Source organism: Macadamia integrifolia, chromosome 10, assembly GCF_013358625.1.
Source record: "Macadamia integrifolia cultivar HAES 741 chromosome 10, SCU_Mint_v3, whole genome shotgun sequence".
Lineage (NCBI taxonomy): Eukaryota > Viridiplantae > Streptophyta > Magnoliopsida > Proteales > Proteaceae > Macadamia > Macadamia integrifolia.
In genome coordinates this window covers 28,687,556-28,706,259 of record NC_056566.1, presented here as the reverse complement: position 1 = coordinate 28,706,259, position 18,704 = coordinate 28,687,556, and the positions used below count along the sequence as shown (strand labels likewise).

At 37.2% G+C, this 18,704-nt stretch overlaps 2 protein-coding genes across 2 annotated transcripts; both read right to left on the bottom strand.

The window, feature by feature from the left end:
- Positions 1-9,809: 9,809 nt before the first annotated feature.
- Positions 9,810-11,155, bottom strand: LOC122092354 (NADPH-dependent aldehyde reductase 1, chloroplastic-like). The gene is made up of 3 exons (XM_042662667.1): positions 11,039-11,155; positions 10,720-10,862; positions 9,810-10,074 (listed from the first exon to the last, which is right to left on the bottom strand). The coding sequence occupies exons 1-3, from the start codon at positions 11,153-11,155 to the stop codon at positions 9,810-9,812; spliced, it is 525 nt and encodes a 174-aa protein (XP_042518601.1).
- Positions 11,156-12,596: 1,441 nt separating this feature from the next.
- Positions 12,597-18,178, bottom strand: LOC122091323 (amidase 1-like). The gene is made up of 9 exons (XM_042661190.1): positions 17,877-18,178; positions 17,626-17,778; positions 16,473-16,597; positions 16,223-16,348; positions 14,872-15,054; positions 14,615-14,762; positions 14,331-14,499; positions 13,030-13,164; positions 12,597-12,917 (listed from the first exon to the last, which is right to left on the bottom strand). The coding sequence occupies exons 1-9, from the start codon at positions 17,993-17,995 to the stop codon at positions 12,765-12,767; spliced, it is 1,311 nt and encodes a 436-aa protein (XP_042517124.1). The 5' UTR covers positions 17,996-18,178; the 3' UTR covers positions 12,597-12,764.
- Between the last annotated feature and the right edge of the window lie 526 nt (positions 18,179-18,704).

The following is an 18,704-nucleotide window of genomic DNA, read 5'->3' as shown; positions in this document are numbered from 1 at the left end:
TTAAGTTACTAAGGTACTCAGTCTTTAACCAAGCGGAACTCAAATCAATTAAACTATGCACACACAACCCAAGTTGAATAAGTTTAAATCAATTAAACTATGCTTGAAAAAGATGAATGTTCAGATAACAATCACCACCATCTCAATTGTACATATTACATAGTTTTAGCACTAAATACAAATAGTATTAAAAAAATACAAATAGTATTAAAAAAATACAAATAGTATTAAAGGGGTTGAGCTAGTCGGGCTTAAATGAGTCAGTTCAAGTTGGGCTTGTAAATATGTTGGACCGATCGGGTGCCCGTTGAGCTAGACGGCTGCACCGTGTACTACCTGTTTATAAACATGTCAGGCTCAATCAGACCTACCGATGCAAGCCTGTAATTGACACCCCTAAATTGAGGGCATATCAAGCACAAAGAGAAATTGTACTTTTATTCTTTTCTTTTCCTCTCTTGGCTACCAAACATAGTATGTTTCCTACATTGGAATTTGATCTATGAATTAGTGTTTTTTGTTTGGAATTTGATCTATGGGTAAGTGTTTTTTGTTTGGGAGTAGTACCCGCTTCCAAACACAGGTACGTCAACTCTTAGGAGGGGCACAATGAACATTTGGCACAGAGACCATTCCCAGATGGAAAACTTTGATCCTTTGATTTATTTTTTGACTTCTCAGTAAATTTATTTATCTTGCTACCGTGAATGACAAACAATGAAAGACCAACAACCACGGCATCTACATCGATTATTAAACAGTTGAGATATCCACCACAAAAGTAAGGCCATAAAGGTCCAAGAACTATAGAGGCTCACTGTCTCAGAAACAATGCACCATACTCATCACCAGAGTAAGATCACCTTTACGAATCATAACATAAAAGCATCTTTATATGAAATTTGAGAAAAAGAGAACATTGAAGAAAGAAAATCCATTTCATTGCTAGAAATCTTAAAGGATTAATTTGAAGACATTAGGCAATTTATTTTATACCTATTATTTCGTTTTTATTCTTATTTTATTAGTAATCATAATTGGGACTATAATACTTACTATGCATTGAACGACACAGGTGGAACCCTTTGTTTCCATCAAATTGTAGTATGGATTATTAATTACGAATTTATTATAAATATCAATAATTAGGGAATTATTTGCCAACTTAAGAGTTCATCTCACGAGGAACAATCTTGTAAGGGAGGACGCTGACGGTTGGATGTGAATTACTGCTTAGATGAGAGAGCGATTGATCCAAAAAAAGAGAGAGTGGTCCAATAGGAGAATGATTTCAGTTTCTACCACGTGGCACATCAGATGAGTCAGATTTTTTTTGTTAAAAATTAGATGGGTCAAATTAGTTAATGGAAAAATAATATTTCTATTTTGATGATGGGAAGATAATGGCATCTAACAAATTTGATCAAGCTATAGATTAAGGTCATTTCAATCATATGGTACACTTCCAACAAGGAAAAAAAAAAAACATCAGGTACACCTTGTTTACAATCTTTCACTTGAATATTTAATGGTTTTATTTAATTATTTATCTTTTGGAGAGAAAGAATCCTATCAATATGGTATTTCTTATGCCAATAGGAGAGTGCATGGAAGCATCTTTAGCGTACAGGGGTGGGTGCATTTTAGTTGTTTTCATACCCGTACCCGTTTGGGTGTAAACAACACCAGACTGATAGGGTTTTTTATTCTTATTTCTTATGGTTAATTTGGGAGAATGTTGACTCAATCGTGTTGCATTCTTTTTTAAGAATTAGCCTCACATGTCAAAGTAGGACACACACAAACAAAATAATTAAAAAAAAAGAAAAAAAAAAAAAGAATTTATAAGTTATTTATGTAACAATGGAAGATGATGTTTTCAAAAATCACAAGACAAATCTAAGTCATTAACTTAAATTTTTTTTTAATCTAAATCACCTAATCCCACTTTGCTTCGGAGAGTACATAGTAATGTTTAGGGTGTTGGTACTTTTTTTTTTTTTTTTTTTGGAAAAGAGTATTGCTACTCATGCATGAATAGACATGAGATGTATATCAATACAAAATAGAAATTTAATTGAATTAGACTCTCAAATTTAACACTTGACTAATCTAAATCATGTTCTCTCTATTCATCAGTCAAAATGACATTAAAAAAAAAAAGACCTTATGCCATGATAATAATTCACTTAATTAAAAACATAACCATTTATTAATAGATAATTTAAAAATATAAAATAGAAACAATGTATGTAATATATAATGAGTCATATGATTAAATTACAGCACCAGACTCATACATATATGATTAAAATGTATCAACCCATAAGATTGGCCAATATCCACATGATATATAGATTTGTTTTCATTTTATGAAAGAATCTATTCATATAATCTAGGATCGAGCTTTCTAAGGCCACGGTGAATAGAAATCGACATCGTAACCACATAAAATAGGAAAAGAAGTGAGAGAAAGATGGGGTCACATCTAAATTGTCCCATCGTTCAGCCACTGCTAAAGGAACTTTGTCCTATCAACCAAAGATGGGTTGTGGTGGTCTGAATTCTGTATTCGTCCATCAATAGAACACATTAAAACTCCCGCCATTGGATGAAGTTCCCAAAATGGCCCTCCCATCTCACCTTTATGTCATCATTACTCACTTTTTTTTGTTCTGTCAACAAAGATCTCTCCTCAATAGATTAAATTGCAAGTGGTGGTTACATCTGGTGCACTTCTGCTACCTAATATACAAACAAGGGAGTATGTAGACGGATTGAGTGTCATAGCCCAGCCCAACCAAAAACCAAGTGATCCAATAGGATTCAGGGATTTAGTACGTAGTAGGGGTGTGTAGTTTGGCCCTGATGGTCCGAATCCACCTTGAGCCTGAACCCTGTCTAATATAGTTATGAGAGTCAATTCAACTCAGCCCGACCCAACCCTAGGGCTTGGATTGAAACTTAGGCCCAATCCGGCCCGATTTTAACCTTGATTAATTATTGTGTTTAATTGGTAATAGTGTTTTCCTTCTCCTAGGCCCATATCATGAGTTATACAAGCCACATCATGTGTTGCACAAGCATTACACAAGCTGTCTGTATGATTTCAACCCACATCATTTGTTACACAAACCACATAATATTATTACCTATTGAGCTAAGACGACCAAATGGCTAAATTATTCCACCCCCCCCCCCCCCCCCTTTTGTCTTTGTGTCTCCTGTCATGTATTTATATGAACTTTAAATACAATTGTAATCATGAAGAATTGGGCCAAATTTTGGTCTGTCCAGTTTTTGAGAGATGTGATGCTGGGTGAATAAAATGTATATTTTAACCAAATTTACAACCTTGTTTGCTGTAAATTTATGAATTAAGGGTGGAAAATGGCTAGTCATAGTCTTAACATCTCCCCCCTTGGTAAATATAGGCTTAACATTTGTGAATCTTTGTAGGAAAAAAAAAAAAAAAATGCAGGACCAGCTAGGGTCAACCCGGCTCGACCCTGAGCTAAGTTTTGGAGACCTAGGGTTGGGTTGGATTTTAAGAAAGCCAGGCCAACCCAGCCCTGTTTCATCCCTAGTATATAGTATTGGATCAGGTATCGATCAGTTTCGAAATTGGTACCGTTTCCAATACAAATTTATACACATTAATCTTCGATACCACGGGGCAGTACCAGCCCGCTTAGAGAACCCTCCGGCCCGCCTAGAAACATCACCCTTTAAAATAAAAAAAACATTTGGTTTGATCTTGGCCTCGGGCTTGGGCTATTAGTACTTGGGCCCACACAAATTTGCAACCAGTAAACGCCATTTATGTCCACCTGAACCTATCTTGTGCAAACTATTTTCTTGTTAAATCCACTAGAGCCCAAGTCCAGGGCAGCATGGAGTGGATCATGCATTGGGTTCAATGTATGGGCTCTTCTATTGTTTAATGATCTATTCCTTCTTCAGTGATGCTCTGTAATTGTTCAGTTTTCTCAGTTGCAGTTGCACATATTAGCCAGTTGCTGCCAATATGGTTCCTAAGGGTGTAAATTGGTTTGATTTTGGTTCAGATTAAGATACAATATGTGGACACCGAAATTGAATAAGCTGTTTTTCAAAATCAGAACTGAAGCTAGTAAGTTTGGTTTTGATTTTGATTTGATTTCTCATTTGGTTAACTATTCGTTTTTTACCTGGTTTGTATTTGGCTTGGACCCTAAAATCCCTTATATGTTAAGGATCAAACTTTTTCCAAACATTAAAAAGGAATAGAATTTTATTCTCCACCCTGATTAAAATTGTAAAAAAAAATATAATTTATTCAGTTTGAAAATGGGCAATTCGATTCGATTTGATGATTTCAATCATGAAACCTTAACCAAACCAAACCAAACCAAGAAAATATTTCAGATTTTGAAACCAAAATCGAATCGATTTCTTTCGATTTAATTTTAAGCCAGTTTTGGTTTCGGTTCTAAATGGACACCTTTAATGGTTTGTTAAAGCAATCACACAACAGATCATCGTTTAATCTGAATTGAAAGAACATTAATTGCAAAGTGAAAGCATCTCACCCGGGGGCCAAAGCTTCCAAAATGATAGTTAACATGGGTTAGGGTGTGTTTAAGTGTATGTATACATCTTAAGGACTCTAATAAGATGTTAAATAAAAATGGAGAAACCCACTAAATATCATTTCGGGTTTAATCTAAAACCTCAAAACATTAGGTAAAGATGGTTCAAGAGTTTATTTAAGCACATCCTATCCTGACTGAGCTGACGTGAGATTATATTTCTATAACTCTCAACATCTCAACATCCATTAAGAACTAACAATCTTTGTGAGCGTGCGGTGCATACTTTTCTGAGGTACCAAAGGTCTAATGAAAAAGAGAGGATAGGACGGAATGTTGGAATGGGACAAGAAGATGCATATTGTCCATCCAAAGTTATAGACATGACATGTCAAAGGCTTACGCTAACTGTTTTTGAACAGTCCTGTGTGTGTAGCAGAGATAATGAACTGGTGGTACTCATGGTAAGGCATTAGCTTCCGCAAGAGGTGATCTTCATCATTTTCTTGTATCTCTCAAAGACAAATTGATTCACCACTCATCCTTAAACATAAGGCCCTGCACCCCACAAACACCTGAGGGCATAGTTGAAATGCCTAATGCAAAATATATTCAAGATTTATGAAAGGACTCAATTTCTCTTCACCCAGTGAGAACGAGAATCCCTTCAGCTTCTGTGAATGTAGGGGCTACACCTAAACACCCGGGGGTAGAATAACCACCCTACATATCCATCGTAAAAAACATAAATGTCCACCCTGTTGATGCTTCCATATGCGCTCTTATTACTATTGACCTCTTATGCAATGTCCATGTTTTTTATTTTGGTAATATTGTCTTCAGTGTCAATGGGTGCTCTTTGACCTCTCTCTCTCTCTTACATAAAACTCTCTCTCTTACATAAAAAAGCACAAGAGGAGAATCAGTGAAGGTTTGAATTTCATACCATATCCTATTTTGCATAAATAAATATGATCTAGTTTTTATGCACAGGCGTGCCTTAAAACTGTTAGATGGGAGAGGACACTTGGTAAAAGTGTAATTACACATCTCCCTTCTTTCTCCATAATCAATAGTTAAGGCATAATACAGTACATACACGGTTATGGATAAAACTTTTGTCATTCAACATTAAGGAAAGGATCAACTTTTCTTACAACCGCGGTAAAGATGGTCATCATCGTGCATCATTGTGCTTGGATGGATGTTGGTGAAAGGTATTTTGAACCTTAAAAAAATTAGGAGGAGAATAATAATGATCTTAAATCCATGGGTGTTTCTTTCACCGTAGTTGAAGGGAAACATAAAACACTACCTCAGCCTTATCCCAACTATAAAATTATTATTACTATTAAATAAATGACCGAATTTTTCTTGAACCATGGTGAAAGAAGAATTTTTTCACATATGATCATCACTGGTCTTAGATGGGTGTCGGGCAACAGTGGAAGATATTATTAACCTCCAACATATAGGGTGTTTCCTTTACCATGAAAGAAAATCGTTAAGTTTGTCTTTAATACTTGACCTATTTTGAAGAATGACCTGCTCCGACATATTTTTTATGGCCACCTGATGGATCGACCCATGACTTCTTAGAGTATATAATGTACTATCGTCTTGTTGAGCAAGTCATTGTAATTTGGGGGTCTTTTCGAACTAGGGCTTGAGGGCGATTTTTCTCGCCGCTGCTTGAGTGTAATTTCTCTTCTACATAATAAAATATCTCTTTCTTCACCCGAGGACGTAGCACACCACATCGGTGTGTGAACCTTATTAAATCTCTATGTCTTGTGTGGATCTTTCTTGGTTTATTTTCTTATTTGTTGATGTTTTCTCTAACAAAGACTTTATCCTTAAAATATATATATATATACAACATGATACCCCTAAACTCTACTTCATAAGTTTTTGAAGTCTGAACACCAAAGTGAAGAAGAGGAAACAATTTAAACAAATCAACTTAACCTATTTATCATCTGCTTGAGAAAATCTTAAACTTTTGACTGTCTAGATGGCAGATGGCTAGGTTATTGGTTAAATTTAAGCTTTGCTAGCCAAATGTAAAAAGGGCAAAACTTTTCTAACTGGAGTTTGCTAAATGAGAAATTTAAGGTTTGAAAATTCAAGATTGTAGGATACTACAGAGTAGTGGTTGAATTGAAATACCATAGTTATACAAAAACATACATAAGGATGCATGCTAATACGTGGACTATTTGGTCATATATGACATAAAATTTAACATCCGGCTCATACAAACTATGCCCAACCTATACAATGTTCAGAATTGCCACATCATCATTTTATATGGTACAATTAAGATGAATGCTTACCAAAGCCCATTCAAATGATTTTTTCTATCAAAATAATAAAACATTAACTTGAAATTGAGAGTAGTTGTTAGAAGAGCACAATTTGCCAATTAACCAAATCAAAAATTAATTAACTAATCTCTTTCTTCTTTATTTATATGAAAAATATCTGATTTGAACTTAAAAGAATTTTTCTAGCTAAAGAATGAAAGATCCACCAACTTTGTACTATATACTTTCTTTCTTAAAACTTTAACCCTGAATTTATTTTTTTCTTTAAATCAAATTGGTCAAATAGATTGCCAATTTTCAAACATACTTATCATGATTTCATACATAGGGGAGTTAACTGGTCATAGTATGTTTTCTTAATTCCAACTGAAACTTCTTTCATCAATGTTTTTGAGGGGGGAGGGGGGAGGGGGGAGGGGGAGGAAGGGGGAGACAGATTGTACAATCAATTTTCTTGTGGATTGGGCAAATGAAAAGCCTTCCAGAGAAAATTAGTACAACCATAACCTTACGTTATAAATGCTGACTCCACAAAGACACTTGGTGAGTAGATTACCAAAAAGAAAAAGAAAAAAAAAAACACTCAGTAACTGATGGGCCCAGAGGCCCAGACTAGTTTGTGGGTATGCTTAAAGGCCCAACTGCCCAACAACAAAGGTGTTTGGCTACTCCACTAAATATATGATGGCTAATTAATTTGGAGTTAGGTTAAAATTCCCACCTGCCTGCATATCACCCAATCATCATATAAAGCTTGAAATTTGGATGAAAGTGATATTCCCACTCTTTTTCATGTGGTATTGAGAGCATTCCGTGGCACGGCTTGGACTACAGTCTTCTCCCCCCACACCCCCACCCCCAAAAAGACTTTTCTTCTTCCTCTTCCTCCTCGTCCTGTCTCTAACCCTCATTTTTTCTAATTAGTTGTGCCACTTTTCTATGCATCTTTTCCAGTCCCTTTTTCTTGTTTCACCATTAACAAAATAAATGAAACAAGGAAGCATATTTGGTATACAAAATTAAGAAAGAGAGTAATCCACTATGATGATGGGGCAGTGTTCAACATGGGATTATTTCTGTTTGGTACGTAGTACAAGATTTTTTTTTTCTTTAGAAAAGACTGCAACAAAATGGAATAAGTTCTTATTAAGCCACGGTGAAGGAGTACTGATGGCCATCATTGCACTTGGATGGTGTATGGAAGCAGTGAAGGTGCATTTCATATAATGCGCAGAGAGAAATTAACGATGATGACATTAGATTATGGGTGAAAGAAAAAAGTTTTCAGAATTAATTAAACCAGGCATATTTACAACACATCTCATCTATCTACTTGGAGGGCTAAGATCCAAAGTAACTAACCCCATTTTGTTGAGATCCTCCTGACTTGCTGAGTTGTATTTCTTTCCTTTTATTCTCATCTCATCTATTTACTTTTATCTCTCCTGTCTCATCTTTTCATCTCTTCCTCCCTCTCAATTATGTTTAGATTTTTATTTATTTATTTTTAATTTTTTAGAATGAATCTATGTAGTCAATCACATTAAATTAGGACGAGACAGTTTGTTACTGTTGTTATTGTTGTTGTTGTATGCTTACCACACAGTTGTAGCTGATTCTCTACCAAAAAAAAAAAAAGTTCTAGTTGATTCAACTAGAGGAGATTAAACTAAATGTAGTTCATCACTACTTGATCTTGATCGCATCGCAGAACAAAGATTAGCTTTAGACATTCATGTTATTATTTCTTTAAGAGCCTCAATCAATATTTTGTTTGTTACATTATATGCTAATTGGTGGTAATTCATTCGTGTTGTTGGTTTTGGCTGTTTTGTTGGAAGAGTTAACTTAATTTACAAAGAAGGAGCTGTTTGGACAGTCCCTTCAGTCTAATGGTTGAAGTATTCACGTGAGGGCATGCTTTTCTAATTTGTTCTCATTTGCAGGAAATCATAATTTTTTTTTTGAGAGGAATAGATATGCCGCTGGTGTATAATAATTTAGCAGACAACACCAATAAGATATCATTAAAGAAAAATATGTGGATCATTTTAAAAAGAGGAAGAGAGAGACAGTGGGTACTAATATATGATATACCGATGGCATACCAAACTTTAATTATTATTAGAAGAATATACAATATGAGAAGAGATTGATAGAAAACAGTCAAAAGAAAACAAAGAAGAGAATGGGTGGTCACAGTCACCTATAACAAAGACTACCATTACAATCGAAATTAGTGAAAGCATCAACAACAAAATTTCTTTCTCGATAGACATGTTGGACGGATATAGCATTGAACCTTGAAAACCATTGAAGTTAGTTTATGTAAATAGCTAGGAATAGGGAGATGGTTTCACATGTTGTCCCTAACGGTGTCAATTACAAATCGAAATCAAATATCAAATTTAAAATCAAACCAAATTAATTGGACTGAATCAAACTAAATTAATTCGGTTAAAATTCGATTTAAGTATGTGAATATGGATCTCGGTTTGGCTCGGTTTCAATTTAAGGTGTAAAAACCGTCAATTTAAACCAAAACTGAACCGAATTGAAACCGAAATCAAACAAATGAAAAAATCCTAATATCGTTAGGAGAGTTTTTAGGTGGTAAGTGTTTTTTGCAATTCTTTACCAAAAAAAAAAAAAAAACGTTTTTTACAATTTATCATCACATATTTATTTATATACTAAGATAATTTTGGAGTATGGATTTATTTATTTTATTGGCTATATCGGTATCAGGTATCATACCGATATGTTGCAATGCGGATCGGAAGTATCGATCAAAAAGTGATTGGTTTTTTTCAAACTAAACTAAAATATAATTTAACATTCTCTTCTTGGGCAAACCGAAGCCCAATAGGTTCCTTACAAGCCATCTTGATCATCATCGTCATCATCCTGATCAAGCGTTGACTACCATCCCACCGTTGGGATGGACGACCTGACCGGTAATGTAAGACGAATCCGCCGGAGAAGCAAGAAAAACAAAACACGGCGCCACCTCATGAGGCTGCCCAGCCCTCCCCATAGGCGTCTCCGATCCAAACTTAGAACACTCCTCCTCATTAAACGGCGCCTGAATCGAAGGCGTCCAGATGGGTCGAGGTGCCACTCCATTCACACGGTTACCCTTTCCCGCCAGATGCAAAGCCAAACCCCTAACGAACCTAACGATAATCCAAAAGGAATGAAAGAACATACAGTGGCAGGATCACCAGAAGAGAAAGGGTCGAGGCAAATGCTACACCCGTCTTCACATCCATCTTGATCGGCAACTGGAAGATTGGCGGATCCTCTAGTAATGTAATGAGGACTCTCAAAAGCCCTAGAGACGATTTTCCAAGGGAGTACTTCAAAAAATCAAGTCCTGTGAAAGCCCGTTAAGCGCATGTTCCTGATCATCAGGTTTTGCAGTCGTCACTCGTCAGGCTTTGTAGTGAGTCAGGCATTGCAGTGAAACTATAACAATAAATACCCAAAATGGACTGGTGATATAATGGGAGCAGATTTTTTCCAGTGTCTTAATTGGCTACATATATTCGAATTTCTATAGCCTGAGAGCTATGGCTATAGGGATCCATCATCCTTCACCCACTAGGGGTTTTCCCACTTCACTTCTCATGGGATTGGGGTTATATATATATGGAAAAGATTGCGTATGTCGCCAATATCAAATATGTTAACACTTATTGTGTCTATCACGAATAAAGCTTAGTGAGCAACCTGAGAAGCCACTGCTTCACATGGCTTCTTGATGGAGTGTCTAGTAAGCACCAAGGGCATACTCACTAAGCTCTATTCCTGATAACTACAATTTTGCTTCTATTAACACCGATGGGCTAGATCTTTTCATGTTGATGATGTTGTCTCCGAGTGTCCTCAGTATGTGAGCAACCTGAGAAGCCACTGCTTCACATGGCTTCTTGATGGAGTGTCTTGTAAGCACTGGTGTTGGCTGTAAAACCAAAATGCAAATGAAATTAGCCATGTTAACCAATAACCATTGTCTGAAACAGTAAGATTTTAACTTAGTTGACATCGTCATTGAATTGAGAAGAAGTAGCATGCCCCAATAGCTAGGATTATATACAATCATATTGCTCTGTTAGAAAGCAGAGTAGGAGAGGCTACCCGGCAAGACCCAGAAATTCCAGCAGTAGGCAGCAAGCTAAATGCTCTAGCACGAAAATTTTCAACTGTAACAGCCTCTGTTTGCAATTCAAGTGGAGGCCCAGGAACTGTAGGCATAGCAAGTATACCAAATTCCTAAAATCATTCCGTAAATGCATAATTAGATAGAAGGGAGATCAAGAGCAGCAATTCGTTACACATTACTGCTTCAACTTGCTTGTGAGTGTGGAAATTGTAATTTGTCCAGTTTAAACAAAATTTCCTCAAGATTTTCATGTACAATCTAGTGAATTAAGCTGCAGAATTATAGTTCAACTCGAGTAATCTTCAGTGTCCCAAACCACTAACTTATATTAATCCAAGTTTTAAAGGCTTAGCAGTTTTGGACAAAAGTTTCTTCTGTTTTTTCGGTGTGAGGGGGGGGGGGGGGGGGAGAGGATGTTGAGTCGTCATCTGTAGAAAACTGCAGCCTCAAATAATCTTTTCACTGTTTGAGAAATTCTCCCTCAATTTCCTTTCGTTAGATTTTCTCATTAGCTTGAATCCGGAATATGATCAAATCCCTGTTCAAGTCCTCAGTAGGGACAAGTTTCCCACCTTACTACAGCCATATAATTTGGTTGAGCATAACAAACACTGCCGCTCTATTAAGATGCCTGGACCATCCTAGTTCTACTGCTAAGCCTAGTCTTTTCCTGCCAAATATCTGGTTAAGTGTGACTATTGTGGGAAACCCAACATATCCGGGAGATTGTTGGAAACTTCATGGTCAGTCTAAAGGAGGCTGCGGTTGGAGAGGGGCAATATAAACTCATATGCCCGTCTTTCTTAGGCTGTTGACAAATCTTCATCAAAGAAAGCTTGGTCAAGGCTTAATTTGTATTCCATTTGTCACATACAAATATCAGTTAGTTGATGTGTTTACCAAGGGTTTCAATTGCAAGATATTTCATCATATTATACCATACTTATACCCTTGTGTACGCGTCAGCCTTGTACTTCATTTCATGTATGGAATTGTATTACATACCATACTTAATGCCCTTGTAGTACCAATCTTCTCTATTAATAAGACAGACCGGATTGCTAGAAGCATGTCACCAAATGAAAGAAAATGACGAGCAGATAAAACCTAGATAAAACCTTTGCAATCACTTTTTGCCTTTAAGATCCCGGATGGATGAGGATGTTATATATTTTGTAAAACAACTTGCTTTTTGGATTCTCACAGAGAATCTCTATCCCATCCCCATTTCCCTACTTGATGTACAGACGATTTTCTGATGTTCTTTCATTTTGTTTCTTATCAAAAAAAAAAAATCTTCAACTATTAAGTGGAAGGCTAAACAGGTATATGAAGGTATCCATTGTCCAGTCTTAATGTGAGATTATTCCCAACACTCGTCACACGTCACCCCTCTTCTGGGGTTACACATGGCATGGGTCATCATTAATGGTTGACATGGTGGCTTTTTTACCATAATTTGAGAAGAGAGTATTAGAGCAGCAAAACTGATTGTTAGAAACTTTGAATTAAATCGAATTAATAACGAAAACAGAAATAGAAACCCAGCCTGAATATTTAGAAATCTACTCAACACAATGTTATCGTTCCTCATTTAAAACCCATACATATCACTACAACAATGAATTGTCACCCATTACTGTATTTTTTACTTCTTACAATGGACTTCCAGCTTACCTTGAAAAGTACAAAGAGAGAACTTCAGAAACTCATTCTCTGAGAAATTTCAATTTGTTCCTTCATAGAACCATCAAGTTTCTCAACAAGATTCAACAAAAAACCATCTGCACCATGCTTGGCCAACAAAGACACTGCCACTGGAAGGTTTTCATACGTTCCCAAAGGTATATTCACCTGCAATTTAGAACATGAGTGAACACATCTGTTACAAACAATACCCCAATAACTAGGATAATGTACAATCATCTAGTGCTGTTAGATAGATGGTGGAACTAGGAGAGACCACCTGACAGAACCCAGAAACTCCAGCGATAGACAGCAAGCTAAATGCTCTAGAACGATAGTTTTCCAGTGCAGAAGCCTCTGCTTGCAGTTTAAATGGAGGCCCAGGAACTGTAGGAAGAGCAAGGACACCAAATTCCTACAAAAAAAATTCGGTAAAGGCATAAATAAATGTAAAATTGGACAGAAGCGAGATCATGAAACAATTTCTTAGACATGATTGCTTTAACTTTCTTGTGGAAGTGTGGAATTTGTAATTTTACAGCAGCAGGTAGAGTCCAGTTTAAACTAGATCTCCTCAATAATTTCATGTACATCTGTATGTCTCAACTCGAGTAATCTACAATGCCCCAAATCAGTAATAACTTAGATTGGATATTTCTATTGGGCTGAGTTTTAAAGGTTTTGTAGCTTTAGACTTCTTCTTCTTCTTCTTTTTTTTTTTTTTTTTTGGGGGTGGGGGGGTTGTGTTCACCTCGTCACTTGGAGAAAACTGTTTTTCGCTCATTTGCCTTTCATTATATTTCTTATTTCTGACTCTCCTTTTAGGGGTGTCTCATAGTCTCTCTGTTTATATTTTTAATAAATAACTAGTTCAGGAAAAGTTCAGTAAAAATTTTTTTCTGAGATTTTAATTACAGAAAATATCAATTCCGAGAAGAATTTATGAAGATGCCAGCTTGCTTAGCTTTTAAAAGCCATAGTTTCATTTACAGGATGTTGGATTGAATTTCATCTACACAACTACTTTCTATTAAATTTAGGGAAGGCATTAGCAGGACGTGCAGCAGACCTACCATGTGGCAGCTCAGGGGGCACCTTGATAACAAAGGTACGTAGGCCTCACCTCTGATACTCATTTCAAATTCAGTCCAAATGATTGTGCCATGTGGCAAAGTAAAGTCCTCTTTCTAGGGTATTTCAATTTAAAAATTCACAATTATGTGTGCTACATTATTGACATGGGAGCCAAGGTTCAAAATGAGGCCACTGTAGAGGGGGAACCCTATCTATCCAATGGTCTTGATTGGCCACATCATCACTCCATGAGGCTCAGATTTAACCACCAAAACTTTTAAGCTTATAAAGAATGTGGTCCTGGTCAGACAATTACACTGGAAAAGAAAATAATAGAATCATAAGCATACAGACCCAGGAAAAGAAATTATTTATTAAACAAAACAAATATGAAGTGAGGAGATATCAGAGATTCAGAAGTATTAGAGGAGTTTGCACTTCCACAGGCAGCAAGTGAGTGTGGCCAGGCATGTGAGAGAGAGAGAGAGAGAGAGAGAGAGAGAGTACCTCAAGTAGTTCAGTAAGAGCAGCACGGAGTTCATTTCTAACCACATGACAGTTGTCAATGTTTTCATTTGTTGCCATAAGGGCTTCCTGTACCCGTTCTGATATGCCTGGACCTAAATCAGGTTTAACTGAACTGATCCATTCTTCATGGTTACTTTTGAACTCATACCTACATTTCAAAATTACAATTGAATTTTAGAGGAATCAATATTTATTTTCTTTTGGTCTATCTTTCAAAATGCAAGAAATCATAGACAGTATGGAGTTCTGTTCAGGCCCCGAACCTCTGAAGCAACCTCATGGATTTTGAAATGGCCACTAATGCTGGTATATTAAACTCCAGTTGCTCATTTCCTTCACTCATAAAATGCTTCAAACTTGGAACTTTACTCTCAATATAATCACCAAGGTTTAAATGCCTAAAAATTTGACCTAAAATAAAAGGAGGATGAAGTAATACATCACTCAATTAGAAACCCATTAAGATGAATGCAGACAGAACCCTTGTAAAGAACTATATACTACATGATCAAGAATTTACCTCCAAACAACTTTTCAATAGACTTAACAAGAACCTGGGTCACACGATCCCTGGGAATGCTCAGAAGTTGGAAACAGTCATCTGGAATAACAATGTGACTAGGTTGTACAGGCTCCACATTAGGCAATCGCAGTAGTACATGGCCTACTTGATTCAAGATCACAGGATCCCTTGCAAACCATCCTAGGTGATGAATGTGTCAACAAATAGAGTTGCAGGAAAAAGGTCCCAAGAAAAATCATAAACCACTACAACATACCCCCTCTGATAAAAGCAGACTTTCATCCAAGTTTGATATCAAACTGCAAGTATGGTAAGATTAAAGAAACAAGCCAAATTTTTTTCAACCTTGTTTAAAGGGCATATCTACATTACACAGCACCATATCAAGAACTCATCTATGTGGTTGGATGGGAAGGCCCAACCTTGAATTAGCCATATGTCACTCGATGACAAACTGGACAACACATTCATATATTCTGAGCCCCAAAAAGAACTGCTATTTGGCAGATATTAGGGCCGTCCAGAGAAGCTTCACTAGACAGCCAATCCAGTAAATCATGCCCTTGTTTAGATACAAGGAACCATTCAGGCTGTTAACCATGAGTGCCATTAGTTTCTTGGGTGTCAAATTGGTTTTTCTTTTGTATCCCAAACATTCACTCTATGAACAGGACAGAAAACTGGATTTTGTCATGAACTGGCATCCCAGCCATTGGAATGAGTTGCACCACTCACCTGTTACACCCATTCCATCTTAGTTCTTAGGGAAAAAAAATGCTGCCAATATCATACTGGCAGACCAAAATGGGAAGGCAATGTACAACCAGGTAGCAGCGTCAAAGTTGCAACTAATAGGTGCCTCAGTTTCACATTGTAATTTCACACTTGGAGTTGCCTAACTTTTTCCTCTTTGATAAGTTTAACTTGTATGATTTTTGGTGGTATGGTATCACTGGATACAGAACTTTGTGAAATGAATATAAGCAGAAGTACGTTTAAATGACATATAAATGTAGTTGAATGCAAAGTAATCACAGATCAATCAAAAGTTTTACCGCTGATAGCACTGATCCTGGAAATTTGTCATGGAATGGTTAAGCAGGAGTTACATAACTGAACAAAGTTGGGTTAAGGCTTGTTCCAGTTGAGGTGAGAATTTAAGGTCAGAACAGATGTGGAACCTCATGCCTCATGGCCTAAAAGTTACATAGTAAGATTGTTACGTCACATAAGGATTAGACAAACATACGTAACATAAGGATTAGACAAACCTTAGCCAAGCTTCAAGATACAATGTGAGGAATTTTTATTTGGAAAAAAAAATTGAATATCTGTACCAGCAACTTACCAACTGTATCAAAGCTCTGTGCCATAGGAATAACACCACTAGTAGGAACAACTGCATGTGAAGGCCGACACCCATAAATTCCACAAAATGCTGCGGGGACTCTTATGCTTCCTCCAGTGTCAGTGCCTGCAATGAAAATTCCAACAGCCAACAGAAATGTTTGCATGAGTCCCTCCCTACACCTAATGATGTCAATTTCGAAAAAAAATTAAAGGCATCAATATCTCAAGAGGTAGTGAAAGTCTCACACCTAAGGAGAAATCTACAAGCTTTGCTGCCACTGCTACAGCAGATCCACTTGAAGATCCTCCAGGTACCCGATCTGGGGCACATGGATTAACAGGTGTTCCATAATGTTTGTTTTCTCCGTTTATACTGCCATTAAAAATACTCAGGAACATCATAAAAAGCTATAAATATTAGACATAAAAATTCAAACAGCTCTACATGAAGAATAATTTTAGGCATCTACATTGTTTGGTATATTGTCTCTCAAAATTGGGGTTAGGTATGCCTAACATGACATCAAGTAGATGTTTCTAATCATATGATAGCTGAAAATCGCAGCCAAGGATACCGGCAATTTTTATTAAAGTGAATAACCAAGCGATCAATTCAGCTTTTAAAAACACAAATTAGCAAAGTTTGTGGGCTAGGAGGGTCCATTCAATGCGACTGCTATTAGACTCAATGTGACTATGGCGTAGTTCATCGAATTAGACAGTAGAACATGCATTTCATATATGAAATAAATGATGAGTCAAATACTTATAATCCAAACAAACAAACAAACAAAGATATCTCAAAGCCATACCCATATAAGTTGTTTCTAACAAATGCAATGGGGGTAATGTAGAAACGCAACCCTAAAGCGATGCAAAAGAAATTGAAAAACAAGAACAAGCAATGCACACGGATTTACGAGGTTCGGCAAGGTTGCCTACGTCCCCGGTGAGATGAGATCCTGTTTCACTATCAATGGAGAATAGGGTTACAACGTTTGTCCCTCACACCTCTCAGTATTGCTTGCATTACAGAAAAAGAAACCCTCGCTACAAATATATAGAGAAAAACCCTAATCCGGAAAGTACACATTTGCCCTCAATACAAATAAAAAAATTCGAGCGGGGTGCTACGCCCCCTAAACCCTCTGCTATGCAGGGGGCCTCCTGCCCCCCTTGCAACCCCCATGGCCCGCTAATGGGCTAGCAGGACCGCCGTCCTACCTGTCAAAGTGCTGAACTAGTACTCCCTGGAATACAAGACATCATACACCAACAGGTAATTGAAGGATATGGCTAGTGGTTACCTTATCCATGACTAGACAGACAAAGGGTTAGAAGTGGAACCATAAGAACCAAATATTCATCAAAATTTTCTTTTCCTAGGAGTCTAAAACGAACCTGTAAGCCATTTCATCCATGAAAGTTTTGCCAACAGCTGTGGCACCAGCATTCAAGACAGCTAAAACAGCTGGAGCCGTTGATACGGCAGGCAAATGGGTCCTGGCCCAATCAGGACTACCATTTCCAGTCACGTATCCTTCAACATCAAATCTGTTACAGCAGTTCAGAAATTGCAAATGAACAGACAAAGAAGAAAAGTAACAGAAAAAGAAGTTAAGATAATTGAAAGCAGGGAGATAAGAGTTGACATGTCTTTGATGGCAAAAGTGAGGCCGTTCAGTGGGAGTTGTTGAGGAGAATCAATTGTTGGAGGATGTAGTACAAATTTCTCCATGAAAGCTCCGGAGTCCGACCCTACCGTCGCCATCCCTTAGTTCGGAATTCAACTCTCTCACTAATCAGTCGCGAGAATTTTTGCTGAGAAGAGACGAATCGGGTTTACGGAGTAGAGGATTGAGATATTTTGTTGGAAGCCTTTCTTCTTCAATTGGGCTAACTGGTTTATCAGTTTATATAACTGATATCGAGAGTTGAGACACCAGAGGATTGGAAGAAACGCTAGCGCCCAGGTACCAACTGGAAATACTGGATATAGGATAATGCCAGCGTGGAAAATTGAAATGAAAAGACTATTTTAGCCTTATTTCGTGCAGGCGTGAAGCATGATCCGACATGCGCTCCGGGTCCGGGCTAATCCGTCATGAAACTTTGTTCTTGGAATTGGTGGTCCTCATTAGATCAAAACGAAGGGACCCACAAACGGGAGAAGAAAAAGATTTGTGGGCCCCTACATCTTAACCAATCACCGTTGCAGGAGATACAACTTCGTGTGCCGTAGGATATGAAGCGGACTGGGTTTTCATTGATCATAAATTCGAGCTCGCGTGACTTGACTTAGGTGTGTCAAAATCGAGCCGGTAAAACCGGACAAACCAAATCGAACCAAAGTTTTATTGGGTCAGTTTTGGTTTGAGATATTGCAACTCCCCTAACAAATCGAACCACACCAAAACCAAATAAACCTAAAATCAAATCGAAACCGACTCAAAACTCAAACCAAAATCGAAAACAGTCCA